Below are 14,153 nucleotides of genomic sequence, written 5' to 3' on the forward strand. Positions count from 1 at the left end.
ATGATTTTAATATGCACTACAACTATGGGAATTATAATACACTTTCATCTCAGCAAAGAACAAAAGAAGCCTTATAATACATGACCTTTGTTTGTGATCTACCGGGAAAGGGTCACATGATAGGGGCGTGACGAATCAGGGAAGGACACGCCTTGACTGCTAAGAACCAATCAAGCAGCCAACCGTGGCGTCGACGTCATCCTTTCCAAACGTATGCATTTACGCCCGGTCACACTACGATGTAACCCCGAGTTTTCAAACGTATCCGTCCTCGGGAGCGTTTCGAAACGTAACCGTTTCCGATGCTCTAAAACTCGTAGTGTGACGTACGATATGCGTTTTAAAATGGAAACGTAGTAGTGTGGACATGTGTGGCCTGAGACATGATGCATTTGAGACTTGAAGGCTTCCTCTAAGGTCCCTCTCACCTTGTCTCTCATTTGCTAAATTTCTTGTTCTTATTTTTATGCCCCCCCCCCTTCCATTATGCTAATAATTGTATTTGTGCATTTCTTCACTGTTCTCTCTCCTTCTATTGCTTGCTGAAGAAACAAACTGTCAATGTGAGTCAATTCAAAGAGGCGAGAGGCCTGGGAGGGGGAGCATGAGGGAAGATGTGTGATTAGTGTGAAAATGAGAAAGGAGAGAGCTTGGAAAAAAGGACTAAAAATACATTTCATGGGCCCTTTGCTTCATCTATTAAGACAGCATTCTGCATTATAGGGTAAGCAGTCTGGGTTAAAGACAGGACTTACCCTGCAATCACGTTTCTGACTTATTAAAGAAGAGACTAGCAGCAGACATCTTAGCTAAGGTCTTACATAGTAGGTTATTAGTCAGATGTCCTTCCCAGTGAGATGTGAGTGTGGGAGCATTAGGCCCGGGACATGCCTTAGTCAAAAATCAAAGCAGCAGATCAAACACACTTGATTTAGAGCACTTGTTTCCAGTGTTTCCTCTCTCTATTTGGTTCATGTAGTCATATGAAGATAGTGGCGACATACCTAGTTTATGGATACAGTTGTAAATAAAACATGAGTTTGGAGTGATCAGTTAACAGTCAGACTAATGTCTCAGTAACAACATGAAGCACTGGATTATGGACTAAACACGCAGTGTTAGGTTTATGCTAAAAGTACAGGATTGTCTTCATTGTCCAATGGTGGCTGTTGGTCAACATGATCTCACAGAAATAAACTAAATGACTGCGAGCTCCTAACACCGCATTACGTGGTGGAACATAATGTGTTAAAATTACAATGGAAACAATTTAGGTCCATGCCATAAAGCTACTTGACTAGATTTAGGAAAGAAAGGATTATGGTATGTTTGTTAGGTATCTTAACGTACACAAGCTACATCATTTAAAACAACGTTGGGGGACGTAAAAAACGTTCTCATGGGTGAAAGTTCTGTGTTTGAACTGTATACTTTCATCCACCAATGCACTCACACACATCAGTGCCATCGCTGGTGTCTTGCTCAATTTATTGAATGGTGTTCTTTTATGATTCTGACATTAACTCATTTCATGTTTTCATTATTCTTTTATGAGAAGTTTACATTTCTCGCCCAAATGAACCTTGATCGTTTGTACACTTTTACCAAATCTCTACTACGGAGATGATGGGTAAGGAGTTCAATATGTTTGAAGGAAGGCAGTTATCAGGACGTGTCATCCAAGCGAGACAATAACTTGCCATATTCAAAAGTAGGTTGAAAGGCCAAGAGAACATCTGTGCATAGAGGGATGGAACACAGAACCTTCTCACTATGAAACAGAGCAGTGAGCTAACAGAACTCCACCATACCTGCCACATTCATAATAATGAGGTAAACACTGTTGCTGCAATTGTACAGGGATTTCCAGTGGAATGTCATATTGGACAAAAAGATGCAAACAAGACCAAAGTCTACAAATTGACGGGCAAATTCAAAAAGAATGGATTGCGGCCGCAGTCTGCCCCGTCTCAGATTCTGATTGGCTGAAGATATTGCACTAATGACATTCAACATACACACACCCATAGAGTTTTGCAGCTGAGTTCAAATCTTCTTGTTTTGCATCTGATCGCAATTATCAATGTGGCAAAGTATCAATGGTGCCTTTGCACCAAGAACACAGAAGCAGAACAATTGAGAGAGAAAAAGAAAATTGTAATGTTCATACAACGAGCAGCAGGTCCTGACAGAGATGCAGAGGCTTTCCTCAAAACTTCAAGCTAAGAATTTAAACATGCCAGAGAGAAGCCGTGTTTGGGATTCAATACGCCATGATCACTGGGAAGTCTGGGCGTTTCAGCCCTTATGAATGCCCTTTAGTTACCAACAACTCTCTGAAGACGTTAATAATTTCCCTTTTCCTACATGTGGCAATTAGCGCTGATCTTTGTGAATTGGACTGTTTTTGTAATGCCATGGAAAAGGAACCAAATTTGTGCCAAATATCTGCACATTACCTCATTTACAGGAGCAGAGAGACGCTACTTGCTTGGCAGCGCATTTAGGGGTGCTTTGAGAATAACACGGTTTATTTTTGTCTTATTTGTGCAGGTTAAGTGGCGGCGAAAGCCTCACAATCCTTTAGTGAATTTCCCACTCAGTATTTTTCTTTTAACACCTTTGACCCAGTTATTAAAGGACCTCTCTTGCTGATTTCTAACCAATTAAAGTAGTGTTTCTCCAGTTGATGAGTTGGATAAATGAAGTGATGAGTGTAAAAACAACAAAAGTTGAGGTTTGTAATAACCACACTGCTGGCATCGTCCATTATGTTGCTGCTATTGTCAAGACGCGACTTAGCTCACTACCAGACATGGTTGGGTATTGAGCCTCGGCCAAAGTGTTTCAGTAGTCACTGACCAGTCTCCCCGCATATATCTCAGGATGTGTCAAGACTGCATGTCTCACATCTAAAGAGACAAGTGTGTGTTTTTTCTTTTCTTTTTGTTAACTGACTCATTTTGACCGACACTGTTAGCTAACAGGCCAGTGGCCAGTCCATTTATCAGGGAGTCAAGCTGTTTTAAACCGAGCCTGCTGTCCTCACGCAGTGAGACTTGTCAGCTCTGCTCTGTGTTCACCCACTGCTCTGTGAATTATGGCATGACAGGAACTGCAGAGGTTTTAAACCTGAGTTTGTGACCCTACTTACACAAGAAAGGAATATGGATTTTGACTTCGGGCTTTGAGGCAAGCCTCGGGAGAAAATATGTTTGTATTACGCCGCATGAGGAACGGCTCCATTAGTGGGATGTGTTGAATGTATGCGATGTGAAGCTCTAACTATGTTTATATTGCAGCTTCTCTTTCACTTTCATTGATGCAGATAATAAAAAGCTTCAGTTTGTCTTCAGACAGCTATGCATTATGGGATACTGTGTGCTTTGCACGACAAAAGTATGTCCATATCTGAGCTTAACATTTTACTGTACTCATGAGGCTGACATTTTAGTGCCTTTACTGGAATCTCAAGGCGGTGAAGTGGAAATCTCAAGGATTATCATACTATCAAAGCAAATCAAAATGCCCTGTAATTCTGCTTCAGTGATGAAATGCCAGAGCAGAGCGCTCCCTCCCTGGATTTAGCTCTCCTGTCAGCAGAGGAGGCCATCACACCGGCCAGCAGCACCATCTCATGCTTCCACGTGCACCACGGCTCTTTTTCGGTCAAGTGGAAAGTCGCAGAGACACACTGAATAAATGTGTAGTTTCCTGACATAATGGTAGTTCAGGGAACACAGACCTTCACACCATCGACTTACCCAAAACTATATCCCGCAAATCCATCTATGCCGATGACATCTGTCTGGCAACCCAGGCACCAGATTTTGGTTCAGGATTTCACTATAGCAGGTGCAAAACTGGATAAACCTGGTGCCTAAAACCAAGCCTTGAACAAACACTCTGCTGCAAAAGCTGCCAAAGAACTTAACATCCAACTGAGCAAACTTAAGCTGAAACACGCTTAACACACGCAACCTATCTGGGAGTGACCTGGTGGTCTAGGAGTGACCCTTGACAGGACCCTTTCCTTTAAGGGGATTCTAAAAAGGCATGATGTCAAAGGTGAAGTCCAGAAACAACCTGATTTGATAGCTTTCAGGCTCCAAACAGGGGGCAGCAGCCCTACACTGCCCACCTTAACACTGGTCCTACTCTGCAGCAGAATACCAGGCCCCTGTCTGGTTCAGGTCACTCCATGCACACCATGTGGATGCCCACCTTACCACACCCCATGGCTCCCTGATCCAACCTTCTTGGACAGTCTCCATAGATGAGGCAGCAGACCAAACCCACTGTGTGCTTGTGGAGAGGAGCCAACAATGGACCGTATCATTGAAGTTTGCCCTCTCCAAAGACTAAAAGGTGGATGAGTGACACAGCAGACCAGGAGGCAAATGCCTCGCTGAAGGGCTTTGCACTCGCCAAATAACTTCAATTCAATTTCAACTTTTTACAATTTCCATTAAATGAAATAAAGAAACATTGGAGATATTTTATATAACTTTGAATAAGTCAACTTTTCTTGTGCGCTAATACAACAATCAATTACAATCTGATTTTGCCTCATTTTGTTTTTGCTACGACAACCGAAACCTATGAAATAAAACAGTTCTCTGTGCAGGTTGGTGTAGTTATGGGATTAGTCTCCATGTTATTTGATTTTTATTTCAATATAAACCAAAAGATTAAGTAAAACTGGAAGAAAGTGCTGAAAGTGTCCTGTGGTGGCTGTCTTCTTGCATCCAGACCCTGCCTCTTAGAATCCCCTGTAGACACGACTCTGTCTGTTGTACGCCATAAAAGCCCACTTCTATTTTCTTTAAAACCATTATTTTCAAGTTGTGTTTCCTTGAATAGACATTCTGCAGCAACAGGGGCGAAATGGGATGAGATTTAGTACACACACAGACACAGACACACAGACACACACACACACACACACACACACACACACACACACACACACACACACACTGCAAGTGCCTTGGCCTGCTGAGCTACCCTAACAGCCAGAAGCCACATTTTAGTGAAAAATCAGCGTCTTCCAAACTGCTTCCCCCCCGCTGTGTGTACATGACGTAAAGGAGATCTTAAGAAGGAAGCCCTGGGCTTCATGGTGACAAAACCAATTAGCGGAAAAGCCACGTATATGCAGCTGCAATGGAATGAATCCCAGCTCATTTAATGCTGTCAAAGCTTTCTCTCTTTCCTTTCTTGTCTTTCTCTACAGTACAACATCACAGAGAGATTAAGTAAAACATTCAAAGGGGACAGACCAGCCTACTCTGATTTTAAGTTACTAAAGATATGTCTGATACTCGTATTTTTGACCATTCAATTTGAACATTTGGAAACTATAAACATCCATTAAAGTAGCTTGTTTCAGCATTAACATCGATATGCAATGTAATCCTGGTTTGCTTGCTAAAAGAATCTGAAGTGTGACATTGAGAATGTTGCAAGTATTCAATCACTACCATAGACATTCTGCTGATTGATTGTCATACTCTATTCCAGCATGCTGCTTTTAAAACATTGGCTGCATGAGAAACATTTTGCAGATGTTCAATATAGATTTTTCAATGAGGCAGCATAATGTTTCTGTTAAAGCAACTAGTCAAATAATATATATATTTATTTAGAAGAAACACCCACACACACACACACACAGTCCTACATTTATACTACACACATGCACTGATGCATAACCATCACACTCAGTGTAAAGCAGACGCACCAATATGTGTCACACTTGGATAACGTGTATGTCAATTCCATTCAGTGTGACTCTGCCACAAATAGAAACAGTACATGTTCATGAATATTAAATGTCACTAAATGTCACAAACAAGGCTGGCTTTTAAGCATTTCACGGTGTGGGTGTGTGTGTGTGTGTGTGTGTGACTGTGTGTGTTTGATTGGAGAGGCTCTCTGGGGGTCGTATCTGCTCTGGACCTGAGGAGGTGAAAACATCAATGAGGACTGTGATGGTGAGGAGCTCATTAGGCTGAAGATAGGTCTACAGTCTGGTGGAGGAAGGTATGCTGCTGAATTATTTACACAAGCAGACCGTTTACTGAAACAAGGCTAACTCAACCTCAAAACAGTGAAGGAATTTAAAAAAAAATCACAACCAAGAAGTGTTCAAGGTGCTGAATTCCAGATTCAGAGCATATCTCTGATTGCTACATGGCTCTCAGTCCGGACTAGCTCGCCACATTATAGGACTCACATTCACTAACATGCATGCACGGCTGAATTCATTTCACTTGATTGTATTTAAGAGAGAGAACGCACACAAGTGAGTGTGCTGTGTTCATCCCGGGGTCTGTGGCATGAAAACCTTTCAGACCCCTTGCCTCAGCCTCATCCCCGTCTCTAAAATTAGCCTTGCGCAGAAAAGGTCAAGTGTGTCTAATTACCTCTGTGAGGTTGATGTGACTCTAACTCAACAACATGACTCCATGGCGCTAATTGCCACTGGCAAATAAAGAGATGCCATATTGACAACTGGAGAGTTAAGGAGACATGCCGCTATTGGCAACACCGTTGCCTGTCTTTCCACAGGGCTATCTACCGCTTCCAATTATTGACCGAGAATATTCTTCATCCCCTGAATCTTCCTGCTTATACATCATTACCTGCAGGGATCAATCACTGATTATTAAATGAAATGTCCATTAAGGCTGAGGGGTATTTCCATACCGGGCGGCGGGCCAGCGAGCGATGCCGGAGGCTGAAGTGAGGCTAAGTCAGGCCACGCTGCCGTTTCACATGCTGCACACACTGTGAAGTTGAACCTCTTTTTTTTTTTTTTTTTTTAACAGAAATCGCTTGAAGTTTCCTTGAGTTGACAGGCGTCAGCATGTGGGCAAGGGGAGCACAGGAGCACACACACACACACACACACGTCTTCACCCCATATATTCATATGCTCACACGTTCACACATACACATTGTACTCTCAGCCACTTCTTCCCTCCTCTCTCTCACGCTCTCTGTCACTTTATGTGACTCACTTTCTTCTTCTAATCCAATCTGCCCCGATCTTCTTCCGTCGCTCAGTTTCATTCACTCGCTCAGTCATCTAATCCAATCTTCCCATGAGACACTTAACAGAATATGCATGTCCCCTTGTTTGGCAGGATTGGTGTCAAAATCATGCATTTGTTTATTTGAAGCGAAGCAGCCTTGAAATAAAAATGCTAATATTTCCACATGCCTCTCCATTATTTGACTGAGAAGCTTCTACCAACACTATCTATTTAAGTGTTCTCTCATCTAGTGCCCCTATCAGTACAAAATCATTCAGAAAAAAACATGACTTTTTGGCCTATTTGTACGGTAATATCTTGTTTCACTCACTTTTTATTGAAGAAATGTAACAACTGATAAAATAGGACACAAGCGCAAACAACCTCTGATTAAGCAACACGTCCTCACAGAATAGGTCATTTGCCAATGACTCCCAAAACTGCATAAATGAACGTTGTAGGGTACCAGCAACAGGCACACCACGTGGAAGGGTTTTAAACACGTGGTTAGTGTTGTAAATTGAAACAAAACTACTTGGTTATCTTTAGGCAACAACAACTGGGTTAGGTTTAGAAGAAGATGATGGTTTGGGTTAAAATAAGTATGTTTGTTACATAACTTAGGTTATGTATGTAAGTTAAGTATGTTAGTTAAGTAAGAGACAGCAGTGTCCTTGGTTAAAGTCTGTTTTTTTAAGCCACCCAACCCCCCATCCCGGACTTTGTTGCTCTTCATACTACGTTGCCTGACTTCCTCCTTTAACATTAGTACGACCACTAGAGGTTGTGGCCTCAGGATGAATATGGCGTGTGATAACTTGCTGGCAGAGATGACCTATGAGGACTTTTTGTTGTTGGAGGGTTTGTGTTTAATTCCTATTCCATGTCCATGTTCATGATGTATTAGTGAAACTGCCAGCACTAAATTACTAGTTACATTACTAAATAAAGGATAATTCTGTATGCTTTGCTTCTACACAGCAAAAAGAACACTGAAAGGTTTCGGTCTGTTCCAGAGTTGAAGTTACAGCATCCACACCAAACCAAACAGGCCAACGCAGCAGTTTGTTTGAACCGCAGCAAATGAGTTGGTAAGGGTGATCCTGGTCTTGGGTAAAGTAAACCATCATTGATTGATGGATGAAGAGAGAGGCTACTTCTGACTTTTTTCTTGTCATTTCGATGACACTGTCAGGTACACATTGAAAACATGTCAATGGACAACAAATGCTGATATTTTTCAGGTAACGAAAGTCACTTCTTTGTTGCTTAACGTCACGATTCTGAAGGGATGAAGAGTCAAGAAAAAAGGACTGCGTGAAGGAGGAAATAGAGATGAGACAGAAGTGAGGTGCCAACTGTGGCTTGTTCACATTGTGGCGAATGAGAAACAGATAACACACTGTGGTAGTAAACATCTGCACACCCTTCAATCAGACAGCCCAGTGAGGTGTCCATACTCTCACACACATGCAATTACAGCGAGCAGGCGAGTGTCATCTCTCTGTTGAGATGCTTAACTGAAGACTGATAGTATTTACTCTAACTCTTACATAACACTGTAGCATTCATTAATCACGACTACGGCTCTGAGAGATGCTCTCATGTATTCCTTTTGTGTGTTGAAAGTGGAATGCTGCAGTCGCTCCACTGCAGTGTGCTTTGTGTCACAGAGCAGAGAGCAGATTGAGGGGGACTAGGGCTGGGACTGCTGTCATCTCAAACCTTGTCATTTGAACACTCCCTCCTCTCTCTTCATGTATCGGTGTCTTCACTTTCTCTTGTCTCTCTTGGTTTCCTTTTTCCATCTATCGGCTCTCCCCACTCCTTGTCTCCTGAGAGTCTGTCTTTGGTGAATGTGTTTGTCTTTCTCCTCACCAGCACGCTGTTGATTGGATTCCTCCTCGGAAGGTTTTTTGATCATTCTCTCTCTGACGCTGGCAGGTTTCCAGAAACTGGTCAAGACAGGTGTGTATGAGCACGAGTCCGATTCCCATCTAAAGAACAGTCGATTGTTTTGTCTCTGGACTCCAGGACATTGGATTTGAAATGACACAGTGACTTCAAGCTGTAAGTGCTGACTTTTATCTTTTAGGGTGATTGCGGGCATCCACATCCATACAGTGATAGTGATAGACCCATAGGCCACATACTGTAGTCTCTCAATTCTAGGACAATGCAGATGTATGATCATAAACATAAAATCCAACACATTCTCACTCCCAACTAGTCAAATATTGTAGCTTGGTCAGTGGTACGCTTTAAACTCTGACGCTCTAGGTTCTCCTCTTGCGTCACTTTTGGAGATGCCAGGGACAGCGAGTCAGTTTTGCTCGATACATGCACAAGCATATTTTTCAAAACAAACTTCCTTGTAGGTTTAATTCGTTTTTAGGTTTACTTGGTTAGGTTTTGGCCACAAAAGTAATTGGTTAAGTTTAGGGAAAGACACAAACAGCTGTGTTCTGGGTGAAAGTCTGTATTTGTTTGACATAACCATTTACCACAACCTACTCTCTGAGGGAACTTTTTCCCTATCTATATTCTATACTGTCTAATGACGAAGCAGATGGGTTTAGATTGGAGTTAGTTGAAAGCCCGGTGCATTGACCAAGCGCCAACTTCCAAGGCTGAGAAATGAAGCGAATGAGGAAGTGGCCAAATCTGCAGTTCATTTAATGGATAGTGAGGGTGGCTCCAAAAGCGAGTCAATCCCTACAGACCTTCATGTTAAAATGCCCAACTTTACAGCACAAATGAACATGTTTACAGCCTGGTACAAATAACTGTGTTGGTCTCTATAGGTAATATCCCCGCTCACTATAACTGTGAACTGGGGTCAGAGACGCCAACTTTGAGCTTCACAGCGGCTCATCAGAAACCTATGAGTGACGGAGGCTACATCCGTGTTTTAAACAGTCTATATACAGACGCTTAAGGGTGCTAGTGAAGAAGAAAATAAAGGTTGCAACCAAATCATATGCTGGTGTGAGCTGAAACAATTGGTGAAAGCGAGTATAGGTCACTAATCAGAATTGACATCATTACAAAATAGCAAAATCCCAATACGGCTCATCTGATGTAATCTAGTTGTGCCGAATTGCTCCTCACCCTCACATTAAAGCTAAAGTCAGCATTTGAACCTTATAATCATAGTTTCATTTCAAATCCAATGTGCCGGAGTACAGCACAGAGAACATGTAGTATTGTATTTCTACCTATGATTGCACTGTGCTTCTTAAACTGTGCATTTATGATTTTACTTGAACATCATGTGTGTGTGTGTGTGTGTGTGTGTGTGTGTGTGTGTGTGTGTGTGTGTGTGTGTGTCTTTGCAGCTTACTTGCTTAATGCATCTGTGTACATGTGAACTTCAAACATATGTGTATGTGTGTTTGTGTGCCGGAGGAAACCTATGCATGCCATTGAGTTAGTTGTGAGGGTATTGCAGATGTGCCTATGTATATATCTATTTTTTTTCTTACTGTTATGTTGTAGATTTTGTTTTTATTATAAATGCTTTTATTGTTTCTGTTTTTAACATGTAAAGTGTCTTTGAGTGCCTTTTAAAGCGCTATATAAATAAATGTATTATTATGTGCGTGTGCGCATGTGTGAAACCCACTCCATCACAATCAGCTTCAGCTTGATCTCTGCTCCTCTGGGAGCTCTCCAGCTGACGTGAAAAGGGAGGGGAGCGCTGAAGAGACCGCATCCCAGAACGGGGCCTCCTCGCGAGGGGAGAGGTGCGTTCAAAGGGCTTGATGCTGGCCCCGACGGGACCAGCAAACACAGCTCATTTGCCAATGCAATTCTATTTTCACATCATTTCAATTTCAAAGAGCCTTCTGGCTGCATTAGCATTTGGCTCGAATTAAAGAAGAGTTAGTGAAGGGGTGGAAAAAGAAGAAAGAAAGAAAGAAAGGGTGGTTTGAAGAGAAGAGCAATGAGCGTGTACTTTGTGCTGATGCTGCCATGGATCTTTTGGCACTCCTAAAATTAGTGACATACTTTTATATCCATGCAGTGGACACTCATCTTGTATTGTATACTATGGTCTTGGTCTTTCAGTTCAGTCGGTTTAGTAGAACCTATACTTTCAACGAGAGTCTGTGAGTAAGCAAGGTTCTGCCAGGGTCATCACAGGGTGTACGCTTAGGCTCTGTGCGACATTTGTTGACCGCCGTTTTTTTGTGACTGCATGGTCTTGTCCAGGCAAGTCTGTGCTGCCACTACTTAAGAAATTGCAGCATAGCTATCAACTGCACAGTTGTGGAATGCGTCCTTGAAGATGACTGTATAAACAGAACTACTGTGTCTGTGGTATCCACAGCTGTCTGTGTACGTGTTCATTTGGCAGTATAACCGAGGCTTCTTAAAAAATTCAAGACAACACAAGGTCATTTTGAGGGTTCAATATTCCTTCTGTCGTTTAGTTTCTGTTTGTTAGAACGCAGCATTTGGCCATGCATTTTATACCTGGGCCTTCACTGCTGTCCTGCAGCTGAAACATCTCCTAATAACCTCATGATGGCGCCAGAGCTACGGTTATTATTTGTTTCTAGGGGTGTAACAATACACGTATTCATATTAAACCGTTCGGTACGAGGCTTATTACGAACCGAACAATACGTTTGAATAATACTAGTACATTTGGAAAATGCAGACGCTTAAATTGTGGGAAATATAATGTTTTCGGCGCTCATGTAGGAGACAATGGCTGTGTGACCTCTGAACCGAAAAAAACAAAAAAAAACAAAAAAAAAACAGCTGGGGCTCCGCAAGTGTTCTGGGATGCTATGCTAAACTAGCTTAACGGGAAAACAACAGCAGCAACACGCATTCTGCTACACAGTCAAGGGCCATTCAGATATTAGATGTAAAAAAACAAAAGCAGTTGACTTACCAAAAGCTGTTCACTTAAAGACAAACTCCATCCTCCTTTCTTTGTTGACAAAGAGTTTAATCCCACGGTTAAATCCCAACTCACAAATCCGTTTCTCCTCCTTCAGCCATTGAGTGTTAAAAAAACAAAGCTAGGTAAAAAAAATAATAATCTACACCAAGCAAAATGAAAATGTCATAATTTCATCCATATCTTTCAATTTGAACTCTTACTACTCCGACTAAGCCTCTGATGGCTGCTTTAAGTTTTGTTTCACGATAATCACGCGCTCGCCCACTGACCAATCACAGCGCACGCTGCACCTCACTGCAGAGCTGCACCTGAAAACTGAGCTGCACGTAATGCTGACGTACTTGTAGACCAGCTAGCAGGCTCTGGCACGTCAAAGAATACGCCCAACATGTCAAACTAAAGATCTGATTGGTTGAAGACTATGACAATCAACAATATCGTCCCCATTCACTTAAACTGCACATGGATGCACTTGTGAGTGTGCAGGCCTCTGCCTCTGTTCTTACCTAGAGACACAGAGGTGAAATCTGATTGGATAAAAGCTCTACTTAAAACAAGCTGCACTGGAAGCAGAGCAACTGAGGAAGACAGTAGCTGTGCAATGAGAACATAAGATAATGGGAAAAATATTTTTATAAATTACAATACATGTAGTGTATTTAAGAGAAATTATTAAATTATAAAGTATTATTAACTACTGGAGGTCAATATCTAACCTTAACTACTGGAGGTCAATGCCTAACCTTTGCTACTGGAGGTCAATGCCTAACCTTTACTATTGGAGGTCAATGCCTAACCTTAACTGTGGCAGGCCAGTGCCTAACCTTCTCAAGGTAATATACATGGCCAAGGTAAATACATGAATAAATTCAGTCGGATGTTCCTTAGACTGAAAGCTAAACAAAGAGGTTACCTGCCTTAAATTATTTTGTTTTATGGATAAAGATGAAGTGAGGTGGAGTGGGGCAGAGGGAGCAGATCACCTCCATTGTTCTGAAAACCATCTTTATGCATCTTTGTATCACAGTGAAGAGAAACACCTAAATGTTCAGTCTGTTGATATTATATATCTTTCTTACTGTCGACTTTCTCAATGCCTCATGAAAGGACTTAAACCAACAACGAACTGAACCCGCATTCCTAACAACTATTGTTTGTGTATCCAAAGCCTGATCGATGTTATTCTGTAACTTAGAGCGCCATAGTTTTTCACAAACTATTAAAAACACATCAGCTGCACAGGATGGTATGTCAAGTCATTATCATGAACACACACTGCAATTTATTTTGAGTCAATCCCTCATACACTGTCCTGCTGCTGGATATACTCAATAGAATACCAAAAATGTATTAGTAGCTGAAATGTTTTCCTGTTTGAGTAACATTTGCTACAAAACATCAGTGCCAAGCTGTTTTAGGAAATTTGTCCTCTAAAAATATAAAAGTATTTATCCATGACCCGGTTTTAAAGGTTTTAAAATGAACCAATGAGCGTTGGTATGAGAGCAACAGAATGTCTGACAGAATTGAGAGAAGGACTAAGATATTGTTAGTTTGGGTTTTTTTCAGGAAAGTTGTTGACAAAAAGAAAACTATTGAATATTGCATTAGTCTTATCCTTTAAAGTATTAAAAACAAAATCCTTGCCATAACATCCCTTATCCAAACTCACTTCCTGACAGCAGGAGCAGGAGACATTACCAAAGCAAAGCAGGAAACACCCTGGAGGAACATTTTACATCCTTTTCTTCCTCACTTGTTCCCTGTATTTTTAAAACAGGAAGGGTTAGGAGAGAGGGAGGGAGAGAGGGAGGGAGGGAGGGGGATAATGAGGCAGGCAGAAGTGGAGAGGAGATCGAGCTTTAGAATTGCTAAAGTCAAAGAGAGGAAGATGTTGTTTTGTTATGACAAAAAGACAAGAAGTATACAGGCCCAACACAAAACTAGACATTGTTTTAAGTTTGGCTGCTTTTATTATCTACACTGCCACAGTGTGGGGGATTGATTGTTGATTTATTGTTCTCTGTTGTGTTTGTTGGTTAGTCAAGCTACTGCTCATCATTTCCTCTTTGTAAATCTGTTTCAGCAGAAGACTGGTGGTTAGAATAGGATAAATCCCTCCGTCTGTGTAGTAGCTTCAAAAATGAGCATGACAACATTTTACCTTGACTCAATTTAACCACACCTTTGAATGT

General features: G+C 41.6%; 1 protein-coding gene across 8 annotated transcripts in view; it reads right to left on the reverse strand.

The window, feature by feature from the left end:
- The window catches only part of nlgn1 (neuroligin 1), a 304,475-nt gene that overhangs the window by 221,422 nt on the left and 68,900 nt on the right, over positions 1-14,153 (reverse strand). Inside the window, exon 3 of one of the 8 annotated variants that reach the window (XM_076079314.1) lies at positions 12,431-12,454. The exons of the other annotated variants lie outside the window; for them this stretch is intronic. Coding sequence (XP_075935429.1) covers positions 12,431-12,454 — 24 coding nt within the window. The remainder of the gene's footprint in view (positions 1-12,430; positions 12,455-14,153) is intronic. 8 annotated transcript variants of the gene reach the window in all.

Source organism: Anarhichas minor, unplaced genomic scaffold, assembly GCF_050575085.1.
Source record: "Anarhichas minor isolate MPS153535 unplaced genomic scaffold, ASM5057508v1 ptg000071l, whole genome shotgun sequence".
Taxonomy (NCBI): Eukaryota; Metazoa; Chordata; class Actinopteri; order Perciformes; family Anarhichadidae; genus Anarhichas; species Anarhichas minor.